This window comes from Egretta garzetta, unplaced genomic scaffold, assembly GCF_000687185.1.
Source record: "Egretta garzetta isolate BGI_Z169 unplaced genomic scaffold, ASM68718v1 scaffold38, whole genome shotgun sequence".
NCBI lineage: Eukaryota > Metazoa > Chordata > Aves > Pelecaniformes > Ardeidae > Egretta > Egretta garzetta.
The window spans coordinates 250,182-271,731 of record NW_009260667.1 but is presented as its reverse complement, the minus strand read 5'-3'; the positions used below and the strand labels follow the sequence as shown (position 1 = coordinate 271,731).

The following is a 21,550-nucleotide window of genomic DNA, read 5'->3' as shown; positions in this document are numbered from 1 at the left end:
CACTACTGCTCCTCGCCAGATCGCGCTGCCCGGGGCCCAGAGGAAGGCAGGGGCACGGGCCATGGTGGCAGCAAGCTTGCCTACACCATCACGGATGTGCCCCCCTGGTACCTGTGCATCCTGCTGGGCATTCAGGTGCAATGGGGGAGCAGGTGGAGGCTGGGGATGGGTGGAAGTTTAATAGCTGTTCAGCTGGTTAATGGGGGGGAAAGCTGAATTTGGGAGTGCTTCACCTTCACTGGGCATGAATGGAGCTGTAGGGCTGGATCTCGAACTCAAGTCCTTCCCACCGCCTCCTGAGCACCAGCAGTTATCCCTGTGCCCACAGCTACACCCTGCCCCTTGAAGTGAAAATGGGAAGGCAGAGTCCTGGGGCTGGAGCCAGATAGTTAATTAAGAACAGTTTGGATACCTCAGCTGAAGGTAGCCAGATGTCTAAGGGCTTCTGAACTTCTGCCTTCCCATGGCAATATAAACTAAGCAGATGGAACAACGCTGATTTGGCTGGAGTCTGTGCCCAGGCGTGTTAGATGTCCCAATGCCACCAATGCCATGCTGGGTATGGAGGAGCCTCAGGGAAGAGAGACCTCAGAGCGATTAAGGTAACGATGAACTGTGCTTGGAGCTTGGTGGGCATTTTGTACTTTGTTCTCTTAAATGGTCATCTCAAATTTAGAGTGTATTAAGCCAAGGTTTTCTGAACACATCTGCATCTTAAAAAACATGTCTCTAATGAGCACAGTGAGTTTCTGAGTGCCACCAGTTCCACCACTGCATTTCTGCGCTCTGAGGTGAGAACTAAGCACTAAGGTTAATATTTAAAGCAAAAGTAAGTTTGAAAAATTATTTTCACATTTAATAATTAACTGAAGATCATTGCAGAAATACATCTGTGACTCTTCTGAAAAATGCAATGCCTGCTTTTTCCTGTCTTTGGCATCCATTTTTTATGGTTATCTGTAATTGCACTGTGGGAGAAAAACTACTGATAAGAAAGAACAAACAGGTAGCTCCAATTTGCCAACACTTTATGTTATCCTTTGTGGTGCAAATGAGATGGACTGAAACATTTGCACTCACTTTGCCTGTTTGATCTCTCCCCCTACCTTGGGACGTCCCCACCTTCCTGGAAGAGCAACCCCGATAGGTTTGCCTGCAGGTGCTGGGGTAAACTGTGTCTGACAGTGGGCTGGGGAGTCCAGAGCACTACAGAAGGTCTTTGGGCATGGAAAGCAGGAGAAGTTTGTGGGGGTGCATTGCAGTTCTTGTAGGTACTTTGGAACAACTGAAGCACTGAAGCTGCCAAAAAAGAGAATGGGTAATACTAGTACCAAGCACAAATTTGTGAGTTACTTTTAGATTTCCCTCAAAAAACACGGTAAAAACATACAGCCAGTTCTGTGTCCTTCTTCACCCAGTCTTTCTCTGTGGCTCCTAGCATTTCCTGACAGCCATGGGAGGTCTCGTAGCCATCCCGCTGATCCTCTCCAAAGAGCTTTGCCTCCAGCACGACCTCCTCACCCAGAGCCACCTGATCAGCACCATCTTCTTTGTCTCAGGGATTTGCACCCTGCTGCAAGTCCTCTTTGGAGTCAGGTAGGCCAAATGCAAGAAATGGGACATGTGACAAAACAGTTTGTAGATGCAATTCTTATGTGCTTGGCCACCAGTCTGCTGTAGAGTTTATGTATCAGTGAGGGTCATTTGCTACCCTCGGGCAATCAGGGCACATGCCAAAGCACCCTGAAATCACTGTAGGTGATAACTTTGCAGGGCTGCCTCGGTGTTCTGACCTTTGCATCTCCTGGTACTTGATGCACCTTTGTTTGGGCCTATAAGGAATCTGTCCTACAAAATAATAACGCATTGAAACATGCAGTAAGCAGTACCTGCTTGCTCCTTACCCCAGTGATCCTCCAGCTGAGGCAGGACCCTTCTGATCTGGGCCCAGGATCAAGGGAGAACAGAACCTGTAGGAAACCCTGGGGCAGGGGATCACTGGGAGAAATCAGAGCCTGTCTGCCGCCCCTTAGGGACTCATCGAGAGGAGCTCTGCAGCATATCCCATTGAGCCATACTACTTCCCATGCTCAGGGTTTCGTGGCAAAATCTGAATGTAAGCAAGGTAAATCCTCTTTGCTGCTGAGCTGTTGAAGAGCTGATGGTGAGGAGATGAGCGTGGAGTTGCCATCCACTACCCACAAAATGAAGTACTTAATAAGAGACACGACTGCAAGCACCCCCCCTTGCCACAAAGACCCTGCGTCTTGGCTGGCCTTGCAAAATTTCTTTTATACCTCTTGTTATAACTCTGGGCTGCCTCTCTCTTCCCACAGGTTGTTTTTTCCTCCAATATGGTGGGAACCCATGTTTCTTGTTTCAAAGGCAAAAATCACACATTCTTTGGCTTCTGAATCTGAGGGATCTGGTTAAAACTCTTCTGTGATCAAATCACTGGTCAACTGCCAGCTCTACAAAATGTTTTTACTCCTGTTTTGTTACCCAGTGCAATGTTTCCGTCTCTGCCTGTCTTAAGAAGCGGCTGTAGGCAAGCCTCTCACCGGAGGGTGCTCCCCTTCTCCTACATTGCTATAGGATTAGCAGAGGAGGGGGGACACCCTGGCCACGAAAAAGAGAGAATCTGATTCTTCCCAGTTTGGTTAAATTCAGACTGGGGTGCACGACCGTGGCTGTGGCTACTGGTGCGATTCAAGCTGGAGTCCTCCCAGGCACCCCCCAAAACACCTGGGTGAATCCCTGAGAGCTGTGATGTCCCCTCCTCACTGCTAGCAGAGGATGAAAGAGTAGCAGGGAGCCTCTCCTGCGGCTGAATAGCTAAATGAGGTACAAGAGATCAAATTAAGTGGTAACGAGTTGTTCCCTTAGGATAAGCTTGAATGGCTTTTGCTGTGCTGAGGATGCAATTGCCTTGTTGCTGTTCCCAACTATAATGTGTGAGGACATTCCTGATGGAAAGGTGGGACTCAGCCTGCCTTGTGGCCGGAGGCAAACCCAGCCTGAGGAGACAGTTGGAAGCAGATTATTTTTTCTCCTTTTACTGTTTTCTCAAATGCTGTAGCAGTTGATAACCATGAATCCCCGAAAGACAGCCAGAAAAATGGCGAATAATGAGTTGGAGGGGACGCTTTTTCCTGGAAAACATCCGTGCCACTCTCTGAGGCCCAGGGGAGCCCTCAGCTAAGCGCTCTGCACCGTTCCTGGTGTTCATATTTAAGAAAGACTAATTCAGAGGAGAAGAGGTACAGAGACGGTCTGTTAATGTGGCACAGGGCCGGGAGCGGGTTCGTCTTACCGAGGCTGGCTTGGTTAGCCTGGCAAAGGGGAGGCTCAGAGGGGTACGGCTGCAGCCTGCAACTAGTCTGGGAGAGAAATGGGGGAGATCAGGCAGGGAGAAACCATTTCAGCTAAAAGACAATGTTGGGACATGAATGAACGGATGGGAACTGGCCATGGAGATGGGGAGCTTCCCACCAAGAGCGAGTGCGGTTCGGGGGCAGCCCTCCAGAAGCAGTAGTCAAGGGAAAACCTCGACCCGCTGCAACCTGCAGCCTGTTTGTGTTACACAGCAGGAAAAATCAGTGACAGGTCTCAAAGGGTCACTGGACAGACTCTCCAAGAGGCTCCTGTGGGGAGACACAGGCCGCTTGCCATTCTGGTGACCTCCCCTTAGCAGATGCTTGGACATTGTGTGGTGATGATCAGAACACAACTTTTCCTTCTCTGAAGCTGCAGCTTTCCCTGGGAATCATAGAATCACAGAATGTTTTGGGTTGGAAGGGACCCTTAGAGGTCATCTAGCCCAACCCCCCTGCAGTGAGCAGGGACACCTTTAACCAGACCAGGTTGCTCAGAGCCCCGTCCAACCTGGCCTTGAATGTTTCCAGGGATGGGGCCTCCACTACCTCTCTGGGCAACCCGTTCCAGTGTTTCACCACCCTCATTGTAAAGAATTTATTCCTTATATCCAGTCTAAACCTACCCTGTTTTAGTTTAAAGCCATTACCCCTTGTCCTGTCACAGCTGGCCCTACTAAAAAGATTTTCCCTATCTTTCCTATAGGCCCCCTTTAGGTACTGAAAGGCCACAGTCAGGTCTCCCCGCAGCCTTCTCTTCTCCAGGCTGAACAAGCCCAACTCCCTCAGCCTGTCCTCATAGGAGAGGTGCTCCAGCTCTCGGAACATTTTAGTAGCTCAGCATGCCCCATATGCATTGCCTCGGCACTCCAGTTTGCTCTGAGCCCACCCATGCCAGCACTGGCTATGAAATAGCTCGAGGGCCAATGCAGTGGGAGCTATAAATCTGTTGTTAATTCAACAGTGGTGGCACTGGGCCTTCTCTGTTTATTTTTGTTTGGTTTTTGCCTTGCCCAGCAAAATCCTTTGAGGGCTGCAGCATGTTTGGCCGAATGCCGTCAATAAGTGACTCCACAGATGACTGATACTCAAATATAACTTACCGGCAAAGCACAGACAGTGCTTCGGTTGTGCATGGCATGAGTAACTGCAGCGATATAAATGTTTGGTTTAGGTGACAGAGACGTGGTGCTGTTACAGCTATGTGGTCTCTTACTTTCCACTGCTTCCCAGACAATGGTGGAAACACCCCTAGTTCAGGGAAATCCATGCCTTGCCGAAGCACCTGCCTGGCTGGCTGCCCTGCTGCTTTTCTGAGCAGGCGCTCTGGGAGCTCCTGGTGCAAGGAGAGGTTGCTTTGGGGGCAGCTCCCCGGGGGCGATTTCTAAGCGGAGGAAGCTGAAGTGCCTCGGAGCTTTCCCTCAGCTTGTTCAGAGCTGCTGTGCCAGCTTGCGCCCTCGGGCAGCTTTGGGTTTTTCAAGCCTGCCAGAGGAATGGCCAAACCAGTTTGCACTGTAATGGGGGCTTAATGCCTGCGGTGGCTTCTCTGTCTCAATTTCTCCCAGCGTGGAAGGAGAAGAGGCTGCTGTAGCTCACGGGAGCGCTGGCTCTGCTGTACAAAGCTCTGTACGAAGCCAGTGCTGAGTGCCCCTGGGGATGGGAGCTCCTTGCTAACCCAAGGGGTTTCCAGAGTCAGGGTTGCTCTAAGCCAGGAGATGCATGGCGTTGGGGGAGAGCCAAGGTCTCACCCAGCCAGTGCTCTCAGACCTGTCCACGCAGGTCTCCTTTCCAGTGTCTGTGGAAACAGGGCAGGGTCATCAGCTTTAAAAAACTGTAACAAAAGCCAAGCCACGTTTTCCACTGCCCTCAGTCTGAGGATGGTTGGGATGTGGGGAGTAGCCAGTGCATGTTCATGAGCAGGTTGTGAAGAAAACTGAGGCAGCTGAAGGGGACAGAGGAAGCAACCAGATGTTGGAAAGATTTGGGTCTAGGTTGATGCTAAGCTTTTCTGCAGAGTCTTGTCATCTTTCTTCCTTGGTCTTCTCCCTTCCTCCAGCTTTTTCCTTCAGTTGTTTTACTGTGTGCAGCTCCATGGTCTAGTCACACCTTAGGGGGAATGCTTTCCTTAACGTGGGCCGCAGAGTTTGACTCCAGCACCGATGAGCCTCTCTGTTGGCAGTGAGGCTCTTCCCCCCGGGTATGTTGCTTTTGAGTGCAATGGGCAGCAATGCCCACCCATGGTCAGTGATGGAGACCTGCCAGAACATTTCAAAAGATACTGCCAGAGGCCATGCGCGGGCTGATTTTTAAGTTTATTTCTCTTTCCTTTCACTCACCCCTATGCAGCTAGGTTTCCAGCATTCTTGGTCATCATCTTTTGCCTCTGCTTGCCTTCCAGGTTGCCTATTATTCAAGGAGGCACTTTTGCATTCCTGACCCCAACCCTGGCCATGCTGTCTCTCCCCAAGTGGAAGTGCCCTGCCTGGACGCAGAACGCTACCCTGGTGAATGCCTCTTCACCAGAGTTCATCGAAGTCTGGCAGACACGGATGCGAGAGGTATATTACATTTTCAGTGGCACCTGCTCTGTATCAGGGCTGTTTGCTTTCAGAAAAACACCTGAGCATGGCAGGGGCCATCAGTGCTGGAGAACCCACCATCCCCAATGGACCTTGGCCCTCACCCCATTGCAGCTTCCTAAGCATCTAGTCTCCGTTAGAAAAGCAGATGCTTCACTGTTGCTGCTGAGCAGGGGATGTGCAGACCTCAGGTGATTTATGGTCCCTGCAAAGTCTCCGCTGGTCCAGCCAGATCCTTTCTCCATGAAGTGTGATTAGCCTTGAGGAGGGAAGCGAGGAAAGATGTTTCCAAGGAATGGACCCTGTCTAAGCACAAGAAACCTAGTAAAAAGAAATGCAAGGGCAGAGCTTACTGTAAATATTAAGGAAAAGTGCATTCTTAGGAAGTCAAGAGAGAGGAGGAAAGATCAGGGATCTCAGTGCCTTGTCATACATCTATTGCCTTATCAGAGCAGGTGGCTAAATTTGCCTCTGTCAGTCCATCTGTTGGGGTGCTTTGCAAGGCACCCGGGAAGCGTGAGCTCATGAAGGAGTTGCTGTGCAGCACAGGCTGCCCTCCCTACCGCCACTCATAAATCTGACACAAGGGCAGTGCTGCTGCCTTCTTTCAGGCTGGATGCTTCATTCACCCCAGCCCCTGTGTTCCTCTTCCCTTTGGAGCCAGGGGAGGGAAGGCTGCGCACCGCAGAGGACCCAGCCTGGGTTTATCACCAAATCTGTGAAGGCAGAGAGCAGCCTCACCCCCGGAGTCCCCTGCTTGGAGCTGATGTGAGCAGGGCAGGGCATTTCAGGATGTAATCGCTGGTGACTTAGCACTGTTTGTCAAACACAGGAAAATTCAGGGTGATAAGTATGTCCCCAGAGGGAAACCCATACTCAGAAAACAACAGAGGCTGTAATGACCCACCTGCCCTACCAGTGTGCTGAAATGCCTCAAGCCCTGCCCAGATGGGAGATGAGTAGAGACCATGGCCCTGCTCCCATTTTCAGGGCAAGAGCTTTTCCCCTGCACTTTGGGGGAGCAGGGAGAGCACAGAGAAGCTGATGCATGCTTGTGTGGCCCAAGAGGCCAGGGAGGAGGGGGTTTCTGGAACAGAATTAGCCCTGGGGGGGACTAAATCCATCAGCCAAAGGGGGAGTTGGTGTGTTGGTACTTTGGTGGTCCTTCCCCACACGTAAGGCTCAGCCAGGCTTTGCTGTAGTCAGCGGGAAGCCTCCGTGCTGGCTCTGTCGCTGGAGGCTGAGCTTGGCTCTCACACGGGTTTTTGCACTGACTTAGGAAGAAAAAGCTCAACAGCTGGAGCTCCTTTCAGCCTCTGCTCTCTTCCTCCATTTTTCCAGGTGCAAGGAGCTATCATTGTAGCTTCCTGCTTTCAAATCTTCGTTGGATTTTCTGGCCTAATCGGATTTCTGATGAGGTTCATCGGCCCCCTGACAATTGCCCCCACCATCACCTTGGTTGCACTACCTCTCTTTGACTCGGCTGGGGACGAGGCTGGGCAGCACTGGGGCATAGCGTTCATGTAAGTCTCACTTCCCCCTGGGAAAGCGGCGTGTACACAAACCGCCTACCTCTACTATGAAATCAAGCGTCGCAGTCTGTAGCAGGGTTCCCCTGGGTTAGAAGTTTATTTGTTGAGCACTAACACGCAGCAGACTTGTACAAGACAGCAGTGTGACATAGATCCCCCCACCCCAGGAGGTTAGAGCCCTCGGCAACAAAGCAAAACCCCAAAATGAGTTAAAAAAAATCTGATTTCTGTGAAAATCCAAAGTTCATAGGTCAGTAGAGAAACAAGTCTTTCTTGTCTGTGGTTCCTGGGGCCAGTCTCCATCACAGTTGTCTATGCACACTGTCTTAACCGCCCATTATTTAAGTTAAAAAAGCATTCCTAAAATGACAAAGTTGAGCACTCAGGTATTCCTTGAGTTAAAATAGCTGGTGCTTTACGTATTGTTTTCACATGATGAGGAGGAATTGTTTTCTCCACAGAGGGCCTGGGGGGCCCTGGAGGTGTCTGTGTGCCTGGCTTTGCAGCACTGAGTGCTGTCTCAGGGAGATTTGTGTGCGTGCCCTTGTGCATGAGTGTACGAGTGTGTCTGGTGGCACAAATTCCTTGGTATTTCAGAAACTAATTCAAAGAATAGAAATGCCACTGCATGGTTCCCCTGCAGATTTGGCACCTTCAGGTCCCTAATGCAGACTTCAGCTTGGGCTAACATGCAACAGGAGTAGGTTGTTGTCCTCTCTGTGGGCTCCCATCAGTTTGCTAGTGCTTTCAGAGCTGCCTTTGGAGACCCAGGAAGGCAGCGTGCCATTGCGGGGATGTGCTCCAATCCACCTCTCTGCAGTTCTCTACTCCTCCCCGCATGTGCCCTCCCAGTCTCCAAAAGCCACCTCTCTTCTCTGCCTCCAGTTCCTCACTTAACTGGTTTCTTCCACCAGCACCCCATAAGACCCCAAGCCCTGCCTGCCCCCAGCTTTCCTTTCACCGTTGTTTCTCCCACCACATCTCTGGCTGGTTGTCCTGTTCCCCAGCTCTGATGATTTGTCCTAGCCCTTTTGCTTAGCCAGTCTGAATTTTCTCTGCAAAATGTCTATCCTTGCCAGGACTATCTCTGTTTTCTGCCTCCTTTCTCCAGTCAGTGGCTCCGAACCTCAGTCCCTCGCTTGACCTCTTTGCCCAGCTGTGCCGCTAGATGAATGGGGTCCCAGCCCTCCAGCCCGTGCCCTCTTCTCAACCCTGGTCACTCTTTCTGTCTGTCCTGTTCGTTTCTGTACCATCTTCTAGCAGTGCTAATCCCGGTCCTTTCTTCCGTGACTTAGCCCCAACCTGATCATTGTGTTTTGAGTTTGTGTCCTCTTTTGCTGCCTCCATGCTCCATGGGTGCCATTAAGGAAAGGGGAAGAGGGGTGATGGAGAAGGCAGAAGGCATGAGCCGGGTGGTCTCAGCCTTGTTGTCCAGCCCCATCATACCCCAGAGCCCCCATGATACCTGCTCGTGCCTCAAGAAACTGGCCTAGTGTGTGCTCACTTGCTCCCTGGTGATGGCGCATCCCTGGGCAAGGCCTGGACACACTCAGAAAGCTCAGAATCTTTTGTGGGCTGCAAATTTTAAAGCCTGAGATGTTTCTGCTGACTGCTTGGGACCTGGGATAAATGATCATTGTTACAGACTGATCGTAGATGAGCAGATTTTTGTGAGAAAGAGCAATATCCCTCACCCCAAAGAACAAGTTCTACTAAACCTCAAATTTCTGCTCCAGGTCATAAGCAGACCCTGCTGCTGCTGAAGGCAAAATGACCTTCTCAACGCAGGCTATATACTATGTCTATTTCCTGAACATCACTCTTTGAAATAGGTTTGGGATATATTTTTCCAGAAATATTTGGCCCGAGGCAGACATTTTCCATGGAAATTTTCATCCTGAATGGGTAAAGTTAGACAGAATTATAAGCAGCTGAAAATAGCATTTGTTAATGGAATGTGTCAGGCAACCTGAATAATAAGCAGTGACACCTACCCACGATAGACGAGGGCTCTGCAGTGATTCATAAGGCTGCCGAGCACCTTTGGTAATGCAAATGCACAAAATGTACACCGACACAGTCTGTCTGGCCTCTGTAGCTTTACGAACCAGGAATGGAAACCAGTCCCTCCTCAGACTTTCTGCCTCCAGTCATTCAGTGCTTTGAATAGTGATTGATGGATAACCTTTGGCTGTATGCCGTGGCAGGTCTTTGCAGAGAGGTGAGGTTAGCGTATCCTTTGCACTGGCTGGTATTCTGCCTGCCCGGGAATATCGCACCTCAGCTCATCACCTTTTCACACATGGGAAACGACCAGTTTCCCATGCACTGTCAGAGCACTTCAGCCGATGCAATCGATTTCTCACCCAATCCTACCCGGATTGATTCACTCAACGTATACAATTCAGATTTGTTATTAAAAAATGAGGAGCCCTTCAGAGGCCTGGTTAACATAGGAGGAAAATGTCCAAGGTCTTCTACCAGCTCAGCAGTCAAAGCGGGGTGCTCAGTCCCTGCCCTCTTGCCGCATATTGCAGCCTCCAGCTTCATCTGGCTGCCCTTTCTGGGGGGAAGACACACCAGGGGCAGGCAGGGCTTGCTGTGAGCGCACCCAGCTGTGCTGCTGTTCACAGGAGATGCATCTTACACGAGGGATGGGAGAGGAGCTGCACCTTGTGGCTGCTTCCACCAGAATGAGCCCTGGGTGCTGCCAGGGGCACATGTGAGCACCCTGCCTTGGAGGACCCCTCTGCCGCGCAGCCCTTGCAGACCGGAGGGCCATGCTCTCCCCTTCATGGCTGGCTGGGAGGGCTTGATGGGTGCTACGTTCAGCCCCACAGTCCCACTGTGCTTTTTTTTTCTTTCAAAACAGGGACTTGCACAACCAAACCAAATCCTTTTTCTTTTCTCTGTGCCACATAGGAGCTTTTTGCCACTTGCAAAGCAGCATAGGTAAACCTGAAATCAGGAAACCAATAAATCCTGTATTTCCAGTATATCTGAATTGTGCAGAGGTTCAGGGACAGTTTCCTACAGAGCCTGCCCGGACCTTGCACATCTCTCAGGTTTTTCTTTCACTCAAGTGTAATTTTTAAGCTGTGGCAACTGTGTCACACTCAGTGATGCATCATCTGGAGGGGTTGGTTTTGAAGCAAAAGGAAAAAAAAATTTGTAAATGCAGCAGAGTTGTCCATAGAGTGTGATGGAAAGCTAGTTCCACCCCAGGCTTGCTGGAGTGGGGATCCATTCTCTGGTGCTGAGTCTGGTTTTTGGAGTCCTCTGGAGTCCTGGGTCCTCAGGCAGCGAGTCTTTAGTTAACGTGAGGACAGGTGGCCAGCTCTGCACCCAGTTTGTCTCATGCTCTGTTTTTCCCTCCTCCTAGGACTATTTCTTTCATAGTTCTGTTCTCCCAGTACCTGAAAGATGTCCCTGTGCCGTTGCCGTCTTACCAGAGAGGCAAGAAGTGCTACCTCTCCCCGGTCTACCTCTTCCAGATCTTCCCGGTACGCTGGGGTTCCCAGACACCCAGTGGTCCTGGCAGCGGGACTGGCCTCCCCCCCCCTGCCGGGTCTTTTCCGACTTGTGTCCAGCCAAGTTAGTGCTTCCCAGCCCAGCCTGCACAGCAAGGGGGCACAGGGGGAGAAGGTGCCGATGGCCCTGCATTTGGGGAGGGAAGGAGGGAGGGAGAGCCACCAGGACCCCCTGCCATCCCTCTGCCTCCATCCCATGTGCCAGAGGAAAGGGTCAGGCAGGGAGATGCCTTGTGCCCCACAACCATGCTGGAGACACGGCCGTGCCCTAACTGGACCCCACTGCTGCATGTGATGGGCAGGTGCTGTTGGGGCTCTCCCTGAGCTGGCTGCTCTGCTACCTGCTGACGGTGACCAACGTCCTCCCTGCGGACCCCACCGCCTATGGCCACCTGGCCCGGACAGACACTCGTGGGGATGTTTTGTCCCGGGCTCCCTGGTTTCGGCTGCCTTACCCAGGTACCACTGCCCTGCCTTTCCCCATCCCACCGTGCTGCTGCTCCCTGCTCCAGATTGCACCTCTGCTTATGGCTAGCAGGGGGAGATGAAATGCCAAATATCAGGCAAACACCCACAAGCACCCTTGCTGTTCTTCCCCGCCCTGGCAGTAGATCTCAGGGCAAACTGTGCCCCACCGACCTGAACCGAGCTCTTTCCTTGCAGGCCAGTGGGGAGTGCCAACCGTCAGCCTGGCTGGGATATTCGGCATCTTAGCCGGGGTGATTTCCTCCATGCTGGAGTCCGTGGGAGATTACTATGCCTGTGCTCGCCTGTCTGGGGCCCCACCGCCACCCAAGCACGCCATCAGCCGTGGGATCGGGGTGGAAGGCATCGGCTGCCTCCTGGCCGGGGCCTGGGGGACGGGGAATGGCACCACATCGTACAGCGAGAACGTGGGGGCCCTGGGCATCACCAAGGTGAGCGTCGCTGCAGCAGGGTGGCTGCGGTGCCCTGGCCCTCCTGGAGGTTTCCCCCAGGGGTGTAGGTGCAAAGGAGTGGTGCACATGGGTATGTGCGGGGCCTGGGATGTGATCGTAGCGCACCTCCTGCAAGGCATGCCAGAAAAATGTGCCCTGGCATGTTGGTGGCCACCTCAGCAGCACTAGGAATGGCCTAAAAGAGGCGGTCAGACCCTCTCTGCTGATGGTCTGCATACGGGAGGAGTGCCCGCTGCTGTGACCCATGGCACCTGGCTTGGGTGAGACTAAAGAGAGCATGTTACGTCTGAGCCTACCTGGAAACTTCCTGAGGACTGATCTTATCAAAGATTGTCTGTCTGTTTGTCTGTCTGTCTGTCTTCCTAAATATATTTATAAAAAAGGAGAGGAGAGAGGAGAGGAGAGGAGAGGAGAGGAGAGGAGAGGAGAGGAAGAAGAAAGGAGAGGAGAGGAAAGGAGAGGAGAGGAAAGGAGAGGAGAGGAAAGGAGAGGAAAGGAAAGGAGAGGAAAGGAAAGGAAAGGAAAGGAAAGGAAAGGAAAGGAAAGGAAAGGAAAGGAAAGGAAAGGAAAGGAAAGGAAAGGAAAGGAAAGGAAAGGAAAGGAAGGGAAAAGGAAAGGAAAGGAAAGGAAAGGAAAGGAAAGGAAAGGAAAGGAAAGGAAAGGAAAGGAAAGGAAAGGAAAGGAAAGGAAAGGAAAGGAAAGGAGAAAAGCAGGAAAAAGAAAATAGATGGGCTTCAAATTTCAGAATTTGTATAACCCAAGGATAGCAATAATGTGAAAGGTAGATTATTTCTTTGGGATTCTAAAATGTGATGGCAAAAGTTCATGTTTTTACCTCTCTATAAAGGTTTGTGAATCCCTTGAGTATCTTATTGCTCTTATAAGGGAAAGAAATTTCCGGAGATAAGCTTGACAATCAGATCATATATTTTTCACTAAGCTTTACAGCCAGGGGACAGGTACATCCAGCAGCCAACTGGAGAACATTTTTAAATCTTTGTCAAATAAGCAATGTCATGTCAGCAGAGCTGTGAGTCAGTAAATAAATGCAGAATTTGACTTATGGCTCCCACTCTTTAATATTGCTTATTTCACTGGATTTTATAAACCTCACTCACAATAACCATTTTTCACAGACTGAAACGTTAGTGTTTGACTGAGGTGGCTGCTTCCAGCAGCAGGGGCTGTCCCGGATGGCTGCATGGGGTTCAGTTTAGCCTGTCACACATGTGCCTTGTCACTATGAAATCTGTGCGTCCCAACCATATACCTGAGCCCATTCTTTCCTGGCATGTAGTTAGCTGCATGCAGTGTATGTATGGAATGTAGCATAGTGCAAAAGAGCCCAGGCTCACAATTATCAGATTATAGGACATGTTCTCCCCATGTATGCTAAGTCCTTCAGGTGGACGTGCCATCCTTGCTGATTCAGGAGAGATGTTTCCCTTAGATCCTGCCTCTGCTCACCTTGTTCATGCTTAAGAGAGCAGAAAATACAGTCTCATCTCAACCTTAAATCAGTGTAAAAACTCTGGCTGGGGTAGACGGGGATGCTGAGAACACAAGGCAGATTTCATTTTAGTTTTTACATGGGAAACACATTTTCCCATAACAAATGGAAATGCAAGGGACTTGTTTCCTCTGCTTAAACAGAGGAGTCCAGCACCATCTGAAACTTCTCTGGATATCTCGGATATCCACATGGGCTGTCAGATAAGGCAAAGGAGAAGCTGCCAAGATGCAACATCCTAAATGGCACCAGGCACCTATGTTTAAGCTGCTTGATCAAGCCCATCATGCCAGTACTGAGCTCTCATTTCCCAAAAAAGAAGAGGAGGATTTTAAGGAGAGGTGAAGACCTCAGAGTCACCATATAGATAGGAGGGAACTGTGCAGTTTCTTTGAACTTAAGAAAGAGAATGTTTTTTCTTGTTTTCCTGACATAATTGAAACAAACTCTGAACTAGAGGCTTTAGCAGCACATGCTCACGGTTGTGTATCAGTAGATTAGGTAATTTGCCTTTAAGGCCAACTCCATATACTGGGTAATTTGAAATTTTGGAAAATTAAGAATCTGAAGCTTCATTCTAATCCTGGAACAAACAGATCTGTTGGCTTTTATTAAATTACAGTTTTGACAGTAACAGTGTCCCAAGGTTTTAAGCCAGGGAATATAAAATGCCCACCTGAAGGCAATGCATGATTTTATTTTGAAACTCCCCACCAAATCTTTGTCATTTATCTTTCACAATTGAGTAAGACTTAGAATATTTTAAAGGGACATGTTTAAGAAATAATTAAAAAGAGACACTAGTTACTGGGAATGTTCTTGTTGAAAGCATTCACAAAAAAATCCTTCCTGGAAAAATTACATTCTTCAGATATTTAAATGGAGGGATTAAAATATTTAATTGGATTATAAAATGTTTGCAGGGGATTACAAAGTTTCCCTGCCTAAGACATGAACATTGTAAATTTTAGCATGATTCTTTAAGTTGCCTAAGTTTTGGTGCAGCAAGGTGTATCTTGAACTGAAAGTCTAATAAATATTTCTGCTTGTCTTTTTAGTTTCCATAATCTGTAAATGTGTCTCTCACCCCTTTGTTTGGCAGATGCTCTTTTTCTTTCCTATTTGAATGCTCTAACAGATCTGAATGAAAGGCGTGGCTTGGTGCTTCATCCCGTCTTTGTGGTAGCACCCAACCAAGAAAAGGCCACCCTGGGTCTTCCTAGGGGGGAAAAAGAAAAGAGAGAAAAAACAAATGGTTTTACTGAAGCTAGATGGGTGATGAGAGATGGGGGCAGACCAAGAGACTTCCTCTCTCCTTATTAGCCATTTGTTGACCATGGAAAGGATATATCAGATCCCAGAGCTCGGGATCAGAGCAGCCAGCCTGGGCAGCTCTGCTCTGCCAAATCTTGGTCTCCAGGGGATGCAGGGATCAGTGTGGGGCACTTAGTTGAAAGCCATTTTTAGATGGCAATCCAAACCCTGGTGGAAGGATTGTCTGGTGAATTGGCTGGGTGGTTGCAGCTCCAGCCTGTGGGTGTGCCGAGACATTTCTAGGCTGGAGCGAGAGCAAAGCTGCATGTGGGGATAATTGTGCTCTTAATTTAATAATAAACTTTTTGTTTAACAGCAAACTGTTAAAGTCCTGATAACAATAGGAAAGAGGATAACATCAAGTAAATAGGTGTGGATCCATGATTGCTCTGAGTGGCTTTCATGATAAATATGTGCTAGTCTGCAAATACAGACACTTCCCGTGCAGTGCAAGCGTCCCAGCTGACCGGCGGCTGCATCTGAACCGGCGCCTGAACGTACTATTGAGTGCTTCGGCCCCAGGTGCAACCCCTGCCCGGCAGGTTGGCACTGAAACCTGCCATCCCATGCCTCTCTGCGCCTGTGACTGCCTCCTCTTCCTCTCTGTGCATGTGACTGCCTCCTCTTCCTCTTGCCCCAGGTAGGGAGTCGAATGGTGATCATTGCTGGAGCCTGCGCCATGCTCCTGAGCGGTGTCTTCGGGAAAGTCGGGGCGATGCTCGCCAGCATACCCACCCCCGTGATCGGAGGCATGTTCCTTGTGATGTTTGGAGTTATCACGGCAGTGGGGATTTCCAATTTGCAGGTAACAGCTGTGCGAGCGCCGTTTCATCCCTAGGGAAGGGGACTTGCATTTCAAGCCAGGTTCTTACCAGGCTGAGTCAGGTATAACCACGCTGCAGCAAATGCAAACATTTGCATTGACAATTCCTCGGGTGAAGATCAGGGCACGTACCCAGAGGGGCTAAATCACAGAGGGCTTCCTGGTCGGGGCAGGGCTCACTGGCACTAGGGGCAGCAGGACGGTAACGCCCCAGCAGCACCAGGGCTGCTGCCCACGTCTGCTCCTGCATGTGGTGTTTCCATCTGAGCATCTCTCATGACCACAACAGTAACCCACAGATTTGTGAAATTCCAAACATAACGGATACAATTTCTCTGTGCAGTACACAGACATGAACTCCTCCAGAAACATCTTTATCTTCGGATTTTCTTTATTTGCTGGCCTCACGGTTCCCAACTGGGCAAGCAAAAATAGTACACTGCTGGAAACAGGTAAGAAGCGACATCAGAAGCATTTTCTGTAGCATAAAATTGAAGCAAAGGCTGATCCAGAAAAATCTTTCAAAAGCCAGGTTTTCCTGATAAAGTCCTGAAACCTGTGCTTTTGGGAGGGCTGTTCTTGCCCTTTGCTCGGGTGCACAGCTCTGGTGTGGAAGTCCCCGCTCTTGATCAGTGACTGCACCTTGCCAGATGCCTGTCAGTCTAAGGATTGCAGAGCTCTTCCTTGGGACACATTCCAGGATGGGCCTTTGGGCAGGAGAATACTCCAGGGGTGAATCCTGACCAAGATCTCAACGAATGAGGCTTTCTTACATGCTCATACACAGTAAAACTTTGTGCTTCCAAAATGCAAGAGCAGACTCCTTTGCTAAATTCCATCAAGTTTACTTTATTGAGATTTCTGGTCCTCCAACATTTACGCCTTCATTGTCTCTCCTGTGACTAAATGTGTTTGTCATAAAGGCTGTAGTGTCCTCTCTTAAGGTATATATGGCATGCTGGGTGGGCTGGAAAGAGCTGGGCCCACAAATTACACGCTCTATAGATGCTCTAGCAGATGCTCTATGTCACTGGGCTGTTTTGGTCGTGTCAGTTAGCCCTCACAGAGAAACATCACACCTGATTAACTTGTGGTGAAATCCCATGCTAAATACACCTATATTTCTTTGGGAACTGGAGCTTGTGCTTTTGTAGGGAACTGGTTGGTGTTATGTCGTGGAGATGCAGAACATGTTTGGAGCAGAAGGCGGCTTTTGCTAGGACAGTGCTGTGGTCTGCACCGTTAATACGCTCTTAATGTACTTTTGAGTCATCTCCTGCCCACTTCCCATCTCCTGCAGCTGGGTCAGTGAATAATTATGCAGAATAAAACTGTAGGTCCGAAACTGGCAGTGAGATCAATCTCCCTTGCATTGCCAAATCTTAAGCCTGCTTTGGGATTTGCAAGTCTTGTCTAAACAAGTATGCAGCTTGCAGCCTCTTGGCACGGGGTATGTTGCTGGTCAAATGTGTGTGTCTCTGCACCGCAATCCAAAGCTTTGTTTTTCTGCTAGGAATCATCCAGCTGGACCAGGTGATCCAGGTGCTTCTCACCACTGGCATGTTTGTGGGCGGACTCCTGGGGTTTATCCTTGATAACACCATTCCAGGTAGGATTTGCTGAAATGAGCTAAGCTACTAGTTTGTGCCTGCCCTAGGGTTTGTTTCCCTAGTATTTTTTGTCTTCATGACTACTGCTCTATGGGTAGGAGTTGTGCTAGCAACCATGAAACACCACGTGAGTGACCTCCTCCCAGAGAGGGGAGAGGAACAGGAGACGTCACTGAAATGGTCTCTGGTTGGCAAACAGCAGCTTATCAAAAACTAACGCATTTTTCAGGAACAACCCAGTCTGAGGAAAAGATTTATTTGGGAAAAATGTCTTTTAGGGAAAAGGCCAGCCTAGAGCCATGTTGCTGGTTGAAAGGCAGCTACAAGAAGCGGAAGGAGCCGACGCATGCCTCCTCATGGGAGCTGCTAAAACTGAGGCTGAACTGGTGCCACTGCAGTGGAAAGCAGTCAGAAAGGCTGATGACCAAAGATAGGCTATAGAACCTGCAGCTGGCCCTCAGAGACAGCAGAGCACCTCTGATTTTCATCGAACCTGGGGAGGGATGACATAAGAATAGGAGAGGAAACCCTCTTTTCTACTACAGAAAAAGATGAGGAAGGACACTCTGTTAACCAGATTCTCTGTTAAGTGTCTCAGGCTTCTTGGAAAGCCAATCTCCTTTTGGCTCATTAATTTTCTTGTAGCCCTTGATCTTCAGCTCCTCTGGGCAGAATGTCCAGGTGTGCTCACTCCCTTTCCCAAGACGCACTCAGCTGCTGCAACAATTACAGGCGCTTAGCAATTTCTTGGCTAGGGTGAACGCCTGTGACTGACTAGTAATGGCTAACTAAACCTTATTCCCCCACTCCACAGTATCTGGGCAGTTAACATCCAGTTTTGCTTTCCTAGCACCGAATAATACCCCCCACCCTCCCAACCCCCCTTTGAACAGTTCTTGGATGCCCCATGGCTGGTGAAAACCTGTCATGGTATACTTGATTCCTGTGGAAAGCAGTGGAAAAGACTGCTTATCTGGAAGCTGTTGCAAGAAGACAGGTATTGTCTAGGTAGTTCATTAGTGAATTTTTGTAAAGAGCTTTAGAGCTAGAAGGGTTTAAGTGCGGCGCATCCGTATGTTGTGCTGGGTCTGCTGGGATTTGAGAAGTGGGTGTGAGGCACCCAAGGTAACTATGACTCTCTTAAGACAGGATCATAGTTACTAACTGGGCTGTGCTGCAGAGGTCCCACCTCCTCGTGGTCCCGCTGCATACCCTTCATGGTAACCAAGTGGGCCTCTGCCTCAGTGTTTAGGGAGTTATCGTTCCTTCCTCCCTAGCGATTGGCTTCACCAATCATTTGATAGTATTCCCACGGTGAAACAAATTTCTGGCATTGAGCTTGATTGCATCGTTGCCCAAAGCCTTGCCCACAGGCTATAGTTGGGTGGTGCCTGAGAGCCCTTGAGGGTAGGGCTACCAGGCTACTGCTTACCCTCATATTAACTTGGCAAAATGGGCTGACCAACACAGATTATATTCGTATCGGTGGCCACACAAACATGTCCTATGGACTTATGAGAGCAGGTGGTCTCTAAGAACATTGTAGACCACGATAAATTGGTGGGAGAGAGATTGAATTTGGTTATGATGTGTCATCCAAATTTACTGCCAATGTTGTTAATTACCGTTTTTTACCACGGTGGACAGGCCACCTTTTCTTAACCCAGAAAAGGAACATGTATAATTTTTATGTGTTTGATAAAAAGTACTATGCTCAGAACACTCGCTGTTTTAAAGACAACCATCTCATATTTTGCTGTTGTAGGAACGCAGGAGGAGCGGGGGCTCCTGGCATGGAAGAACAGCCACAAGGGAGAGGCGGACAACTCTCAGCTCCTGTCCAGGGTCTATGATCTTCCATTTGGCATAGGCACTAAACACTGTGCTGTCTCTTGGTTTCGGTATCTCCCCGCTTGCCCCAAAAGACTACCTGGCGGCAAGAGAATGGATGAACTGAAGGCTGCTGGACAGGAAAGCAGCGTTAAAGCAAGCTCAGAAAGAGACTCTGAGATAGGTGCTGATACAAGGATATAAGCACCTGGCCTGCAGACGAACTCATCTCAGCAGCAGAGATCTGAAAAGCGTGTGTGCAGCCCCCATCATTTGAACACAAGCTGGCAGCTGTTAGAGGCTGGAACCGGAGAATGATAATGTCTTTCTCTCCCCAGCTCTGCCCCCTGCACCACTGGTGGCCTTGAGGGAGTAATTTTTCTCCTCTCCGCTCCTGCCTGCCCACCTCTAGGAAGAGCATAAGCCCTCTTTGGGGAATAACAAAGCCCAAAAAATGCCTGGGACAGATGTTGTTTCCTTCCTTGCACTGAGCCTTGGGGACCCCAAGGAGCAGCTGTTGAGCTGAAGCAGAGCTCTTCTTGTCCTCTGTCCTGGCTGCTCAAGGGGCCACAGAAGAAGGCATCCCTGATGTGGGCTCTGTACTCCTCAGGCATCCCTTGGGCTGAGTCTAATCCCCACCACCTTTAGGATCTGTGATGGGAATGCTCACCTCTCAGCTTGTGGTTTACACCTCATCCTGGCCAAGGGGAAGGAGTGGGCACCTCCAGGTCATGATTCATCTCATTCCATATTCCCACAGTTTAGAATCAGTCAAAGGAATGTTGTTGTAAGAGAGGCGTCTAAGGTTAATGGGATGGATTGTCTTCTGAACATGCCTCTCCCACCTTAGACCACAGAGGGAATCTAGAAACCTTACTTTGGTTCTTGACCTAACAGAAGAACCCAGCTTCACTGAAATGAATCCCACCTGGGGTGCTGGGAACAGTCTCAGAGGAGCCAGCTTCAGGGCACCAAACCCTATAAAGATGAAGGAATTGTCATCAAAGATGAAGAAGAAAACTCTTCTGCCTGCAATCTGCTGCATCCCTGCTACTGCTATGTCCTGTGTTCCCCCCACTGTACCTGTTTGGTCAGGTGTGGTGATTGTCCGGTGACAACCACTTCTCTGGAAAATGGTTTGCAGATTCTTGCTCCTTTCCATTATCAGCAGAAACAGCCTTAACCTATATGGCCATATATAATGTGGATGCACATGGTGCAGGTTGCCAGTGGTGTGTAATAACATGATTGCTGTAGCATAAGCTGGTGTTTCCTGCATTGAGATTTATACTTCGATGTTTTGGGGGGAAGATAAATAAAACGTAGAGTGTAATGATATTTCTCAGGGTGATTGCCATAGTGAGTGGCAGGTAGTATTCAAAGCATCAGGGAGCAATTCAGTTGGAAGGGACCTCTGGAGGCCATCAGCTCAGAGCTGGTCCTGTTAGACCAGGTTGCAGAGGATTGTCCAGTTGAGCTATGGATGAGAGCCATAGCCTCTCTGGGCAGCCCGTTCCAGTGTCTGATCACCCTCATGATGAAAAGCGTTTTCCCTCCTGTCTAAATGGCATTTCCGATGCTTTACCTTGTGCCTGTTGCCTCTTGTTGTGTCACCGTTCCCTTCTGACAGAAGTCTGACCCCATCTCCTCTGTACCCTCCACTGGACAGCTGAAGGCCGCGATACGATGCCCCCTTAGCCCTCCTGTCTCAAGCCTAAGCAAAACCTGGGTGGTTGCAAGGAAAAGCCTTTATTCCTCATGCCTGTCCCAGGCCTGTTCTTTAGTCCTGTCCTGCAGCTCTGGTGGCATGCAGCTTGTTTTATCAGTAAGGGATATATTGGGTTTGTTTTGCTTTGGGAGTGAATGAAGCCTGAATATATCAGTTGTGTCAGCACTGGGATGCTAAAGGAGGAAATACTATGGTATGGTTTGCTGTTATGGGCAGGTTGGAGTGCCTCCGTTGAAGATTGTGATTGTTATGTCTTTGGGAGAAAAAATGATTTGTACATTTAAGTATATCTGATCCCCTCCTCCCCATCACAGATTTTACAGAGATGACTGGTCCCAGGCATCTCAGCCCTGGTATCTCCTTTGTCCTCCACAACCTTGACTACGCCTCTAAGCTCATTTAGAGCCAGCCTATGCTCCCAGGGCATCTAGCAGACATGGTCTTACTCATCTTCACTCTTGAATTTGCTTGTGCACACGTGTGAAAGTGAGTCGTAAGTCTACATCACCCTGTCCCTGTGCTGGCCAGACCCACCACACACTGGAGGAGCGGTTTGGATGGGAACAGGATACACAGCTAATGAACGAGGTACACCAGCAGCACCAGTAGGGCCAAAACCTGCTGTACTGAGTAGCCTTCAGATGTTCCATCTTCCATGTGGGACTTTTTCCTTCAGTGCTGTGGTTGGGACTCCCACATGGAAAAAGCAAGGTGGGAAGCACGAATGGGGAACCTTCAGTACTTTTACTGGCTTTGTGTCAGCTCTGTGGAGGCTGCCGCC

The 21,550-nt window shown here is 49.5% G+C and overlaps 1 protein-coding gene across 1 annotated transcript in view; it reads left to right on the top strand.

The window, feature by feature from the left end:
• The window catches only part of LOC104132308 (solute carrier family 23 member 1), a 23,081-nt gene extending 3,837 nt beyond the window's left edge, over positions 1–19,244 (top strand). The window contains exons 3-13 of the mRNA XM_009645579.1: positions 1–135; positions 1,439–1,596; positions 5,773–5,932; positions 7,295–7,476; positions 10,868–10,988; positions 11,318–11,474; positions 11,679–11,932; positions 15,418–15,582; positions 15,944–16,052; positions 17,114–17,209; positions 18,976–19,244. The exon at positions 1–135 is cut by the window's left edge and continues 3 nt beyond it. Of these exons, the coding sequence (XP_009643874.1) occupies positions 1–135; positions 1,439–1,596; positions 5,773–5,932; positions 7,295–7,476; positions 10,868–10,988; positions 11,318–11,474; positions 11,679–11,932; positions 15,418–15,582; positions 15,944–16,052; positions 17,114–17,209; positions 18,976–19,244 (1,806 nt within the window). The remainder of the gene's footprint in view (positions 136–1,438; positions 1,597–5,772; positions 5,933–7,294; positions 7,477–10,867; positions 10,989–11,317; positions 11,475–11,678; positions 11,933–15,417; positions 15,583–15,943; positions 16,053–17,113; positions 17,210–18,975) is intronic.
• Positions 19,245–21,550: the final 2,306 nt, after the last annotated feature.